Genomic DNA, 15,006 nt, shown 5'->3' on the forward strand with positions numbered 1-15,006 from the left:
ATTCAGAGTTTCCATTAAATATCTGTTTAGTTCGATTTGGTTAGGATTTTTCTTAGCGGAATTAAAAATTGAATCGAACCAAAACAGAAATTACAAAACGTCATTTTTTTTAGTTCGATTCGATTAATCGATTCGGGCCTGCTACACATACAAGCTTACAAGCTTACAAGTTGGCCCAGCCCAAATACAACTCACGCGCATGAAGAGGGATTACATGGAGCGTCACATTCACGCGCTCAACACTCAAACGGTTACGTATCCTACGAGTAATGGCAAACTCTTCCACTTCTTCCACTTCTCAAACCGATTCGAATACAAAGCAACCCTTCCGTTTTTGAGCAAAAATCGAAGTTCAAAATATACAAGTCGTCGCTAACCTTCGAAACCTCCATCAACACACCATCAAACTCTTCATCAAGAATCTGAAGAGAAAACAAAGCAACAATACTCAAGGTAAGTTCATTAAGATTCCTGTATATTTTCCAGATTACGAACTAGGTTTTACTTTTCTTCTACGTCGTTGTTCTAGGGTTTACTGTTATTCTTGCTTCTTTGTTACACTGTTCTTCTACGTTGTTGTTCTAAGTTCTCCTGTTATTCTTGTTGTTCTAGATCTTCTGGTAACTGATCTTTGGGGGTATATTCCGTAGATTGGGGGGTGTATACTGCTTGACATTGTAATGTTGCTTGATATTGGCAAACAACTTCAAACTTGGGGAGAACAGACTGAAAACAGGATATGGTTCTTTCAAAATAACACCAAAAACAATAGGTGATGCGCTTGGCATCAATGCAACAGGTAACTAGCTTAAAATTATAGGTGTATATTAAGTTGATGCTTGGGTGTATTTAAGTTGATGATTGGGTGTATTTGAACCGACTTGGATACTTTTTTGTTTTCCTTTTTGTAGGAGATCTATTTCCTGAGAAAGTTGAGTATAAGAAACTTTCTGATGATGACAAAATAATTTTTAGAAGATTCCAGGGTAAAACCCTCAAAAGTCTTACCGATGAGATGATGGAAATCGGCGTTGGCAACGAAGAGGAACGCCTGATGTTCAAGAGGATATTCATCCTCTATATACAGATGGCGTTCCTTTTGCCAACGACGATAAACAAAATATCGCCTGTGCACTTGGCCCCAATTTTTAAGATGGACGGCATATCGGAGAGAAACTGGGGGGGGCATGTTTTGACCTTCATGGTCAAGGGCATCACAGACTACAAGGAGAAAAAGAAGAAGGCAATTGATGGCTGCCTCTTCGCCCGGATGATAATTTACTTTCATCTTTCAAAAAACAAAGGCAAGAAGAGGGCTGAAAGACCACCAAAGCCCTGGATTGCCAACTGGACTAAGGAGCAGTTGGTGGAAAGAATGACTGCAGAAAGAGAGAAAATTTTGGTAAGTAAACATAATATGTTGGTTGTATTTTATTTACCTAAATGCTGCTAGCTAAAATATCTAATGTTTCAGGGGATTGTGAAGATGGCGGAGACAAGAGCAAGAGAAAAAATGAAAAAAAAAAGAAAAAAAAGAAAAAAAACAAGAAATAAAAAAAACAAAAAAAAGGAAGACGAGTTCAACATCGTCTTCGGAGACAGAAACAACTACTAACAGTGACACTTCTACCTCTGAGTCTGAGACTCAAGAAGACTCTGAGGATTCAGGAAGAAAACACCGCATCAAAAAGGGGAAAAAGTAAGTACCATACTTGGGTGTAATTTCTTTTTCGAGTTGGATGTATTTTGTTGATCACGTTGGGTGTATGTAGTTTATTAAGCTGGGTGTGTTTCGTTTGCTGTGTTGGGTGTATATTGTATATTCAGTTGGGTGTATCTTGTGCATTCATTTGGGTGTATTTTTTAGTATGTTCTAAATAATGATTGTTTGCCTTCCAGAATAGACTCTAGAAAAAGAAAGAAGAGTCAAGAGGAGTCAGATTCTGATTCTGAATCTGAATCTGAATCAAGTGATGAGTAATGTCCTGAAATTATTGCTCCTTTCTTTTGGCTTCATTATAAAGATTTCGTGTATTAACTGAAGTGTCTCTTATTAACTTATAGGAGCGAAGAATCATCACCGGTGGAGAAGGAAAAGAAAAAGAAAAAGACAAAAACATCACCAAAAAAGTAAGCACTTCTTTGAATAATATTCTGTGATAAAATTAATTTTTTATTTCTGATTGGTACTCTTTTTTTCCACCCAGAACACAACCAAAAAAGAAAAAAGTTGTTGTGGAAGATTCACCTCCTGAAGAAGATCAATACTTTGATGGGTACAGTACCTCGTAAGCTATATTACCGTCTATCATCGTAATTATTTTTGTTAACATCTTCTTTTATGAATGTAGTGAGAGATATGAAATATCAAGTGACGAACTAGAAGAATGGCTAAGGGAAAACGTTGATAAATCTGCTGCAGAGGGGTATGTCTTGGTGGGGTGTCTATTTCAGATTTTGGTGTGTCTTGGATTGACTGATTCAAGCCAGGAGGGAGCATCAACGCAGGAGACAGAAAGGGCAAAATCTCCAAAAGCTGCAAATTTGATAGAACAATTAGACGATTTGGTCCAAAAAATAGCAAGCAGTGCGGCGAAGGGAAAAAACAAAAGTCCACAAATTCAAAGGGAGACTGGGGGGAAAGTTCTGGGAAGTTTGAAACTCCTGGGGAAATAAATCAGATTACGGATGATATGAAACAAAAGTGCTACATCTGGGGGACGCGACTGAAGGAAGATGCAGATGGCAATACTAACGAGTATGAGCACATGTGCACTCTAATTGCCCAAGATGAACACCTTTTGATTAGAATGCACCTTGCATCCCTCCAGGCAAAAAGTGATATAGAATCTGGCGTAATATTAGAATAACATTAATGTTTTTACACCAAAGTCAACTGCAATGTTTATTAATGTAAAATTGATTTCGGCATATATTTCTAGATTGTATCTGCCATCTGCCTCATCCTCAACCAGAAAAATGAAAAGAGGTTTCAAGAACAAATATACTGTCTCCCCCCCGATATTGTGGTAAGTGTTACTTCTACAAACTTTGGGTGTATTTTCTGTATTGATTTGGGTGTATTTTTTACGTTCAATTGGGTGTAAGTTGTGTAGTCATTTGGGTGTATTTAAAGTATTCACTTGGGTGTATTTTCAGTATTTTATTTCTTGTTTCGCAATTCTTGCAGAACATGGCACTTTCGGATCACCCAAACGGGGAATTCATATCACCGAAAACGAATAAGGAATTCAGGGTGGAAGACTACCCGAGTTTTATTCCCTTCATAGATGCAAAAAAATTAACTTCGCATCCATATGTAAGTTTCATTTGCTAAATTTGTTAGTACGCTTCTTTACTTATATGCCAAATAAAATAACACACTATTGAAATGTGGCAATCCTTCAGATTTTTGCACCTGTTTGCTACTCGGGGCATTGGTGGTTATGGCTGATAGATACAACGAAGCGGAGATGTCATATACTTGACCCGCTACACAAAAAAGCTCCCGGCGAAGAGAGAAAGAAGGTTAATAAATTCACTGTAAGTTGCCTCTGTCTTCTTTACTTTAATATTTAGGTCTATTTCGTTAGTTGTGTTGGGTGTATATTGTCCATCCAGTTGGGTGTATCTTGTGCATTCATTCGGGTGTATTACTGATTTATTTTGGTATTTAAGGGATATGTATTTTCAAGATTGATAACATATGCCGGCGGGGAACCTCTAAAGAAAGGCGAGAAGGAGAAGGAAATTAAATCATCATATGTTAAAATATCAGACCAAAAATCAAGGTATAAATTTGTGACTCTGAATATTAAACTTTCGTAAATGAGATTTGTAATTTATTTTCTTCGTTTTTAGCTATGACTGCGCTATCTACGTTATGAAGTGGATGGAGTTAATTGAGCCGGAAAACATTAAAAACGGGAAGTATGAATGGGATAATTGGCCACAGGTAACTGTCTTTAGAACTATATAACTCTGTATTACTTTACTGAATTAATATTGCTGTTTAAACAGAATATACTTTTTAATTGTAGGAGGAGGTGGACCACTATAGAGTGGAGTATGCTTCGCGGATACTATTCAGTGAGATGAATAAAGAGAGAGATCGGACAATTAGAGAGAGTAATGCTATAAGGCTGTCGAAGCCATCCTCTGTATTATTGAGTCCGTTTTATCAGATAAATTCTGCTGATATAGAAACTGCGTAAATATTTGTAAATTGAACAAATGCTGTAAATATTTGCCATTTATCAACAACTTCTATTCCATGTATATTTTTTTCCATAGTTAAACTATCTGTGCTGTATTCAAAAGCTGTATTACACGTGGTAAAATATGAAGGAAAAAATCAAGGCATATATAAACGCAAATTATAAACTGTTACACCCAACGCAGGTCTAATAATACACCCAAGATTGCATAAAATATACACCCAAACTGTCTGTGCTGTATTCAAAATGTATGAATTACAAGTACTAAAATATGAAGAAAAACATCAAATCAAATATACACCCATAACCTGCGAATTTTTACAGCTTTTGTTCTATATGTATCTATATATGTATCTATATGTAAATTGTCAATGAACAAAAATACACCCAAAAGAACAGTGCTTTTACACCCATATTCTCTAAAACTATACACCCAAAGAGTTATCCCCTGCTGCTGGTACCCTGAACTGATAATTCATAACGTGTCCTTGATATTGGCTGGAATTTGAATGCACCGCTGATGCAGCATCAAACAGGTTTATCTGAATATAACACTCACACATTAGCTAAACTATTAACGAGAAAAATAAACTCAATCGCCACAAATTTAAAGAACATTACTTTTACCTCGCTTAAAACTTTCGTCTTCTTCTTCTTTGTGGCATTTGCAATCTGTTTGTCCAACTTTGAACCTAGCCTATTTTTTGGATGTCCTCTTGTTCGAATCCTTGGCGGGCTTTGAAGCTCGTTAACGGATTCCAAGTTGGCGTCTTCTTGGGATAAAGAAGATGTCCCCTTCCTTTTGGCTTTTAATGATTCCATCTCGGCCATGACGTTATCGTACGCACGGTGCAGAATTGCAGTCAGCTCCTCCGATTCGGATGCAAATTTGCAAATATTTTGCGAACGAAAAACCAATTGGTCAAACCTCTTGCTTCTTGGCTCCATTAGTGGCTCGTCGTGGCTGCTCTTGATGTGTGTGTGTCGCCTCTTTACCTTCTTACTCCATCGTTCCAGTATATATCTAGGTGACACTTGGCTTACTTGTTCGAAGCTTAACACGCTTAGTGCGTGACGGCACAATATCCCTCTCAACTCGAATAATAAGCATTGGCATTTTACCTCGGCTGCAACTGAGTCGTAAGTAACCACGAACTTGTTGAATATTGAGCTGGAAACTTGCTCTCCGACTTCGTATACTGAATAGCCTAGAGCAGAATTCTTTAATCTGGTGATGCAATTCGCCTTTCCTCTGAATTGCGCTTGGACTTCCCTAAACTTTGCATGAGTGTACGCATCTTGAAACTGAGCTTCAATGGAGGATTTGGTTGCACACGGTATGACCGTATAAAAATCTGCAGCATCTGATTCTCTCTCTGCTTGCTCCCTGCTTCCGAGGCAATTATCGTATTGTTTGACGAACTAAATAAGCGAGCTGTTCCGGGTGATATACTTGTTAAAAAATGAATGCATGCTCTCGCTCCTTTGTGTGCTTCTCATCCCTGCCCATAAGTGGTGATCCAGATAGATAGGAACCCATATGTGACGGTCTTCGTACAGATCTGCATAATACACCCAAACACAGACTATAAATACACCCGAGGGAACATGCAATTTACACCTCTGCTGCAGATTTTAAAAAGACATTACCTGAAAGCCACTTGTTGTCCGCAAGACCAAAATTCAGCAGAAAATCATTCCAATTCCTATCGAATGAGTCTTTGCTATGAGAGTTCCAAACAACTTGGCTCATTTCTTGTTCAATATCGGCATGTCCCTTGTACCCGTTTAATTTGCTTGGAATCTTCTTCATGATGTGCCAAATACACCAACGGTGAACTGTCGTTGGCATACAGGCCTCTAAAGCCCTTTTCATTGATGCGCACTGATCGGTGAGAAACCCTTTCGGAGCGTTTCCTCCCATGCAACGAAGCCAGCATTGAAATAACCATTTGAATGATTCAATTTCTTCGTTCTTCATCAAAGAGCATCCGAGAAGTGTTGACTGACCGTGGTGATTCACCCCGACAAAAGAACCACAGACCAAATTATACCTGAAACAAATTACCATAGTCCAGAATGCAAAATCATTAGGTACCCCCCAACAAATGCTTCGTATACACCCAATGAAACAGCCAGTATACACCTCTGCTGCGGATTCGTAAAAATACATTAGTTTAGCATCATAAACAGGGGCAGTTTGTTACCTGTTTGTATTGTAGGTGGTGTTGAATGAAATGACGTCTCCGAAATACTCAAAGGCAGCTCTGCTTCTTGCATCGGCCCAAAAAGCGAGCTTAATCGATTGATCCTCCTCGAGTTCGAGCTCAAAAAAGAAATTCGGATTCTTCTCTTTCATTCTTAAGAAATATTTCCCGAATTCCTTTGCATCTTCTTGTTTGGAAACATTCCGCACTTCCCTGGTAATGTAATTCCTCACGTTCTTTTCGATAAAATTTAACTCGCGGTGACCCCCGGCAGCCGCAACAAATGATTGGTAGGTTTTGCTTGGTCTGATACCGGCCTCCTCGTTATTCTCTATCGTACGACGAATGGACATGCTTAGTTCCCTGTGTTGTTTGAGCATCTCTGCTTTACTTGGACAGCAGGGGTGTGAATGATCCAGCACAACCTTTGAAATGATCCAAGCACCAACATCCTTCAATGTGTGTATATAAATTCTTGCAGGACAGTTTAAACCGGCTGTCGAATTGGTCTTCTCGGTCGGAGATATTTTAGATTTCCATTTTTCCTCTCTGCTACATGTAATCAGTTGATTCTTAATCTCGTTTCCCTTCCTATTTGTGCATCGAACTCTTGTAGAGAAACCTGCAGCCTTGGCGTAGTTCCTGTAAAATTTTCCAACATCTTCAAGGGTGGTAAAGGTCATTCCAACCTTCGGAACAAGCTCGTTATCAACAACCGAGAGATGCTGCACAATACACCATGTCAGAAACTGTGAATACACCCATAGATATGACTCAAATACACCCAATCATGTCTAATATGATACACCCGAACCGCAACAACTCAACTACAGAATGACCTTTAAAGCCATAAACTGTAAATACACAGGCGGTAGAATACATCATGTCAAAAACTAAAAACACACCCACTCATGTCTGATATAATACACCTGAACAACAACAACTCAATTAAAATAACAAAAAACCAGTAAAGTGTAAATACACCCACACTTCTAGCAAAAATACACCCAAAATGAAATTGATCTACACCCGAGCGTCTGCTATAAATTCCAGATAATTAATCACAACTAATACATTGAATCGACAAATTCATGTTAACGTGTTACTTTCACAGTCAATGTTCAGCAATTTTTCAACTACACAATGCTATACAAATTACTGAAAGAAAATTCATACTAATCCTATGTAAATCAAACCTCAGGAACTTCGTTAGATTCAAATTCATAATCCACTTCGCCTGGATTCAGTTGACAATCTGAGGTTGAATGATCCATTATCTTCAAAACGAGTTCAAACTTTGATTTCAGAAAACAACAAATCAAAATAGAAAACGAAGCTTGAGTTGCAGAGAGAGAGGAAAGTAACGTAAACGAAGAACATACCAGTGAGAAAAGGAGAGGAAAAGAACGATGGAGAAGAAGGAGGGAAGACGCGCGAGAAGAAGAACAACCAAATCTCAAAATAACGAAAACGAAGAAGGAAACAAATCTTTTAAATTTGGTAGTTAGATATACGCGGAATCTTATATAGCGCGTGTATACAACGTATGTGGAGCAGCGCATTTTTTTGTTTTATTACTTAATGAACTTGTAAAGCATACAAGCCCTAATGGCTTGTATCCAGAGCTTTTCCCTAATCCGATTTTATTTAAATTGGATCGATTTTGAGCCCTCCCAATTCAAATTGACCATTTACCAATGACTATGATACCGCTAGTTTCTAGTTTCGGAGTTTCCCCGGTTCAATAACCGGTTCGAACTAGCACTGCACCACTCATCCCTAACACCGAACCCAAGCTACGAAGAAGGAAAAAGAAAAGGAAGCTCAGTGCCTCAGTGGCGACTGGCGAGTAGATACTACTACTTCAGTTGGTGAAGGAACCAAGCAACAATGGCGGATTCTACTACCAGAAGCCCTATTAAGTCCTCAGGTAACACTTTTCCTTGCATAGTTATGCATATGCTTTTCATTTCATCTCAGTTATGAACACTGCAATAATCTAGGGTTTCAGTTGGGACTGTTGCGGGTACCAGGAGACGGCAACAGGCGGTGGCGATTGGCAAAGAAAGAAGGGAGTCTCTTGTGCGTGCCAAGAGGCTCTGTAGGGTCCCCGTTGGCGGCAGTGGCGACGGGGACGGCGATGGCCAAGCTCCCCTTGATAGTGACATGATTATTGATGAAGAGCAATCTATTTTGGACTCTCAAACTTCCCTTGCCGTCGAAAAGCTGAAATCTTCTGTTGCTTTTCAGTTTGGTCCTCTGAACTCATCTATTTGTTATATTATGCGTTAGTTAAATAACAAGAATTATCCAGTTCGGTTTGATTTGATAGGTTTTTGAATGAGTGATTGAATGTTGTTGTTCACTCTCCTCACTAAGAAGTAACTTTATAAAGCTTCAAGCATGTGATGTGCAAGTTCATATATTGATTAACTTTGGCTCATATGCATTATGACTATGTATAGGGGGAAGGGTGCAATGCAGAAAAGAGTGGTTGCCCTGCAAGAATTAAGGCGACTGCTGTCAAGGTCTGAATTTCCGCCTGTTGAGTCTGCTATTAAAGCCGGCGTGGTACCTGCACTTGTGCAGTGTCTTTCGTTTGGGTCTCCAGATGAACAGGTCTAAAGATTTGTCTCCTCCTTTAGAATGATCTTCTGTTGCTTCCATGAATGCCTTTTACTATCCATGAAACTTGAGAAAGCAGTACTGCACTGTGCATGTTATGCAGATAGTATCAATACTGAACCGTAAGTTACTACTAGTCACTTACGCTTTTTTGGTGATTGTGTTATTCAGTTGCTGGAGGCGGCTTGGTGTCTTACAAATATTGCTGCAGGGAATCCTGAAGAAACAAAAGCTTTGTTGCCTGCCTTACCTTTGCTTATTGCTCATCTTGGGGGTGAGTGATCACTGATCACTTTGAGTTTAATTTTGCATGTCCATGAATGAATTAGTTGTTTCATTGATGTCTGCATAGAAAGATTAAGACGAATTCTAGTAGCTCAAATTCAAATTGTTATAACATTGCAAAGTGTCTATGATCTAAAGGAACTAGGAAGAATGGGATGCACAGGACTTTGGCAACTATATTAAACATTTGCGATAAATTCATACTTGAACTTTGAGCCTATTTTAATTATTTTAGTATTTGCTTCTACCTTTTGTATTTATGAATGATCTGTTCTGCAGAAAAGAGCTCATCACCTGTTGCCGAACAGTGTGCTTGGGCTCTTGGAAATGTAGCTGGTGAAGGCGAAGAGTTGAGGAATGTTCTGCTTGCTCAAGGGGCTTTACTACCTCTTGCAAGAATGATGCTACCAAACAAAGGTTCAACTGTTAGAACAGCTGCCTGGGCTTTGTCTAACCTCATCAAGGTGTCAAAGTTTATCAATTTTATAGTTTATATTGTATTGCATTACATTTGTTTGTGCTCTGATTTGTTTATATTGTATAAAGCCAAAGGGTAAATTTCACTGCTCAGCTATAAGATATGGGATTGTATGTTGGGCAGTAAAGTTAGCAGTATGACAAGCTAAATGTTGTAGAGATGAGGATGTTGCATTGAACATGACGACATATTAGAAGGGATAGGATTAGGAATGAGCGCATTAGAAAGAAATACTGTGTAGTGCTTATTGTAGGTGGTTTGGGTATGTGAGAAGATATAAAGAGGCCCAAGTAAAGAGCGCCCCAGATGGGGAGTGCAGTCCAATAGCTAGATGTAGTGGAAAATTCACACATAAGAGAAACGACTAGAACAGTTTGACTGTAAATGGTTTAAAATTATGATTTATGATAGATAGAACACTATAGCAGCAGTTAATGCTTGTAGGTTGTAGCTAACACCACCTAGTGGGATAAATTTTTTTTGGTTATGGTAATTCTTCACTGTTTATAGTTAGCTTGTGTGATGTGATCAGTGTTGTCTAAAATATATTTTGCAGTCCCCTGCTTTCGTTATGATGGCACATGCTAGTGTAGTAGCAGTGACAAGGCTTAGTTGTTTAATCCATCTAGCTGACCTCACTAGCTGGACAAATCTTTGTTGTTGAATTGAACTATAGTTGTGGCGACAAATTTTTTCTTTTTTTTGGAATTTTAACATCACTTTGGTATGATTATGTGCAGGGTCCAGAACCGAAAGCTGCAACTGAACTCATTCGTGTTGATGGAGTATTGGATGCAATCGTTCGACACTTGAAGAAAGCGTGAGTATTATTCTGGATTTACTTGGTTCTATATCATTGCTAAGAACTCATGTCTCCTTTTGTATTTATCTATTTTTGGGTCAACATGCTAGGAGTTCATATTGTTTAAATCACAGTTGAACATCTTAGTCTAGTTTTAAGGATATTTAGCTTTTACTTCACTAAAATCACAGCAGAATTCTCTTTTATCATAAACAGAAAACATATTGCCAAACATATACAGAATACAGGCATGAAACTAACAATCAAAATTTCAAGTGATTCATCTCAAACTCTCTTCGTAGGTCAATGATTTGGTATCCCTATCTAGAGAGGGACACCGGTACCCCCCCTTAAATATTTATTAAAACTTCATTCACCCTTTTTTTCGACTGTTAGGTGAAGCAAATAACAGAACCATTCTTCCTTCAAACCCATTTCGTGGATACTGGGCGAATCACCTTCACTTCTCTTTCTGAATTCCTCCCAGAAAGGAGAATCACCGTTTTAGGTGGCTTTCATTCTTCTCCTGAATGGTTTTTCTTTGTCCAAGCTCTTTTCTGGCTCTAGTTTGCATTCATAATTTGAAATTTGGTGTTGGTAATTTCAAATGTTTCAAAAGAACAAGTACATGTTAATTGCTATATATTTTAGATATCTATTGAATTGGTAAAAAGGGCATTATCACATGAAGGGAGTTTCAGCTGTTATGCATGTCATGAGGAAAACATGTGTGTCTATTTGTTTGATTGGTACAAATTCTTTGTCTGAGTTTGAGTGATTAAATGAGTTGGAGACAAAATTAGCATGACAAAATCAGCTGACAAATGCATTGCATGAACATGTTCTCTCTGTCATGCTAATCTTTGTTCTTCCATTTCCCTCTCTCTTGGAGACTACAATATGAACAAATCTGCAGACAACATTGACTTCTTTAATCACACAACAAAAAGTCAGGAATGGAACCTCTGTTTCAACTTACATGAAATTAGTATAACCATTTGGGATTTAATTTGTATAGGTAAAAGGAAGAACAACCTCCATTAAGGTTGAATTGAAATTGGGTCAAATGTGAATAGTGGAAAAAGTGGAGCAGGATTATAATTTCTAAGTAAAGGATCCGGGGGGTACATTTTGCAAATATTTAACAGACAGGTACCAGTGCTCGGTACCAAATCCTTGGCCCTTTTTGTAAATCTGCCAATTTGCAAAATTTATGTTAACCATGTCATGCACATGTGTGTGTATGCATGCTGTTGTATATAAGGAGAGTGGTTCTTCTTCCTTATCAGCTAGTTTTTAAGGTGTGGTTCCCCACTTCTCTTAGATACTTAACAATGGTATCAAAGCTTGGTTGTTGGTGTTATGGAAAGGGCTACCTATAGGTTGGATTAAGGTGAATACCGAATACTGATAGCTGGTAGCAAAGTGGCTACCACTAGGTCAATGTTGATAGAGTGAAGCCATCATGGACATCGGCTCTCCAGGGGCGGTGTATTATTAGGGACTTGGGTATTATGGGGTACCCAAAATCCCACATCGGGTAGTACGGGATGCTTGATGTTGTATGTAAGGAGAGTAGTTCTTCCACCTTATCGGCTAGCTTTTAAGGTGTGGTTCCCCACTTTCCTTAGATACTTAACACATGCATGCACACTTGTGTGTGTGTTAGATGGCAATTTAAATCTGAAACCATCGATGACTTTAGAGGCATTTGCTTTTCTCAAGGAAGAAAACCCTTCTATGTGTTCTGCCTTTTCTTTCTCTGTATAAGAGTATTTATTATATATGTTGATTAGAGTTTCTGTATGATATACCTGTAAAAAAAAAACATGCGGTGTGCCTTTAACTAGTATCAATATAATCATAAACTTCACCTTACTGTAAGTTTGTGGGGTTGAAATTGGAAGTGTGATAGACTTATAACACAACCTCCTTTGGTACTGTGAACACAAAGCTTATTTCTTGGAAGTGTTAGATTAGTAGCAAGCTCTAACTCTTTTAACAGTACAGCTTGCAATGATGTCCTAAGTAATGCGAGTCATGTTTTTAATTGACACCAGGGATGATGAATTAGCAACTGAAGTAGCATGGGTAGTTGTGTATCTGTCGGCACTTTCGAATGTAGCTACGAGTCTGCTGGTGAAGAGTGACGTGCTTCAATTGCTAGTACACAGATTGGCAACATCAAATAACTTGCAATTACTGATTCCAGTAATGACCTCTTCATCTACAACATTTTAGCATTAGCATCTAATAATACATACAAATCACAATTGTTATTTTCACTGATAAGTCTTTCTAACAACAAAGGAAAATCGTTGTAGGTTTTGCGAAGTTTAGGTAATCTCATTGCTGCTGATTCCCATACAATTTATGTTATTCTGACACCTGGACAAGAAATTACAGGCTAGTAATTTTCTTGGTTCTCCCTTTACTTGATAATCTTGGTGCATTTTCGTTCAAAATATGGATAATTTCTTGCATCTGATCTTGTAATAATATTTTCAGATAATATCATAAAAGCCCTGGTAAAATGTATGAATAGCGAACACAGGGTCTTAAAGAAGGTAAAAAATTTTAATCTTCAATTTGATGAACTTATTCCTTCTTTTGTTTATCTTCTTGATATAAGAGCTTAAATTTCAAAATGCAGGAAGCAGCCTGGGTGCTATCTAATATAGCCGCTGGTGACATTGAGCACAAGCGGTTGATATATTCAAGCGAGGCGGTGCCTTTGCTGCTGCGTCTTCTTTCTGCCGCTCCATTTGATATAAGAAAGGAGGTTGCTTATGTATTGGGGAACCTTTGTGTCGCGCCTACTAAAGGTAATGCGAAGCCGGATCTGATCTTTGAGCACCTGATTTTGTTGGTCGAAAAAGGATGCTTGCCAGGTTTTATTGATTTGGTTAGATCTGCTGATATTGAAGCTGCTAGGCTTGGACTCCAATTCATAGAGCTGGTAAGAAATCCGCTAATTCATTCGCATAACTAATGATAACTTTCCACCAAAATATCAAATATTAAATATTATAAATAATCCTTCCATAACCAATAACAATCATTCCACAAGTTACTATTTTTATACGAGTTGAGTACTCTTTTAGTCTCAACGTTTGGGTTAAGTCTTAATTTCGGCACTAACATTTGAAACACTATTTTTGTCCCAAATGCCTTATTTTGTTCTATTTTAGTCCTTTGGTCAAAATTAAATTTTTTCTTTGAAAAATATTTTTTTTCCTCCAGTATCGTCTAGGTAACAATCATAATTGTGGTGGCTGTAGTTATAGTTTTAGTGATTTGAGAGTGAAATTGATAGAAGAATAAGCGAAAGAATAAGATATTAACAGAGGGAAAACGATGTTTTTTAAAAATAAAAAAAAAAAAACGAAAAGAAAGCATTTGAAACAAAAATAAGACATTTTTTTCAATAAAGGGAGCGGGAAAACTGCCCAGAAGAGAGGAAAACTACATATCAGAAAACATGTTAACCGTTAGAAATGAAATTAGAACTTAATCTAAATATTAGAGACTAAAAGAAAAAGGGTGCTTATTAGCTAATTTCCAAAAGAAAAATAAAAAAAGAGGCAGATATATAAATAAGCTATTATGAAATAAGTTCAATTTATCAACTTACTTTTCTCTTTTGTTCATAATTGATCAAGTTTCAAAAACACAAGCTATGCATCCTTCTTGACGATGTTTTTGGTGTTTACAACAGGTCCTGAGAGGGATGCCAAATGGCAAGGGCCCAAAGCTTGTAGAAGAAGAAGATGGGATTGAAGCAATGGAAAGATTTCAGTTTCATGAAAATGAACAACTGAGAACTATGGCAAATACCCTTGTTGACAAGTACTTTGGAGAGGACTATGGCCTTCATGACCAGTAACTTAGTTGTTTGATATTGTAATAAATGTGCTCTTTCTCCCACACAATTTTAGATGAAAATGTAAAATTTTATTAGTGTTATTAACTCTAGAGACTAGTGAGTTGTAATTTTTGGCTGGGTTAATTTGAAACATTTTTGAAATAACTCTCTTAATTTGGAGTAAATATTTGTTCTCTGAGAAAATTTAAATAATTTTTTAAGGATACTTCTATCGTTAATGAGAAGAAAAAATATTATAGTTTGATGGAAAGGCTATTAATTTTGCAAGATATACTGATGTTACTATAACAATTGATATTTTTCCAAATTATCCTAAATAATAATTTTGAAAGGTGGTAATTGAATTTCTTTTTTTTTGGGTGTCTAAACACAAAAAGCTTTATCTTATTCTTAGCCTATAAATCAACCAATTCAACCACGTCAATGTCCTTTAGTAGATCAAATTCCTTACACATTCATACACAGACACACTTTATTGCTTCCTTAGCTTAGATCAGAATCCAATC

At 37.5% G+C, this 15,006-nt stretch overlaps 2 protein-coding genes across 3 annotated transcripts; both read left to right on the forward strand.

Moving 5' to 3' along the window:
- Window positions 1-2,693: 2,693 nt before the first annotated feature.
- On the forward strand, window positions 2,694-3,828 carry LOC148569915 (uncharacterized). Its single transcript, XM_088506723.1, has 4 exons — window positions 2,694-2,855; window positions 2,943-3,029; window positions 3,191-3,319; window positions 3,679-3,828. The coding sequence occupies exons 1-4, from the start codon at window positions 2,694-2,696 to the stop codon at window positions 3,826-3,828; spliced, it is 528 nt and encodes a 175-aa protein (XP_088362849.1).
- A 4,271-nt stretch (window positions 3,829-8,099) lies between these two features.
- LOC107629788 (importin subunit alpha-9) lies at window positions 8,100-14,659 on the forward strand. 2 transcript variants are annotated; one of them, XM_016332675.3, is made up of 11 exons: window positions 8,100-8,354; window positions 8,436-8,673; window positions 8,890-9,043; window positions 9,221-9,323; window positions 9,614-9,798; window positions 10,553-10,632; window positions 12,675-12,825; window positions 12,939-13,020; window positions 13,123-13,181; window positions 13,268-13,573; window positions 14,333-14,659. In XM_016332675.3, the coding sequence occupies exons 1-11, from the start codon at window positions 8,315-8,317 to the stop codon at window positions 14,498-14,500; spliced, it is 1,566 nt and encodes a 521-aa protein (XP_016188161.1). In that variant the 5' UTR covers window positions 8,100-8,314; the 3' UTR covers window positions 14,501-14,659. The 2 variants fall into 2 exon arrangements, with proteins under 2 accessions (XP_016188161.1, XP_016188162.1); XM_016332676.3 differs by having other exon boundaries at window positions 8,201-8,354; window positions 8,428-8,673.
- The last annotated feature ends 347 nt before the right edge of the window (window positions 14,660-15,006 follow it).

The sequence above is a fragment of the Arachis ipaensis genome, chromosome B3, assembly GCF_059453495.1.
Source record: "Arachis ipaensis isolate K30076 ecotype BB chromosome B3, ASM5945349v1, whole genome shotgun sequence".
In the NCBI taxonomy this organism is placed as follows: domain Eukaryota; kingdom Viridiplantae; phylum Streptophyta; class Magnoliopsida; order Fabales; family Fabaceae; genus Arachis; species Arachis ipaensis.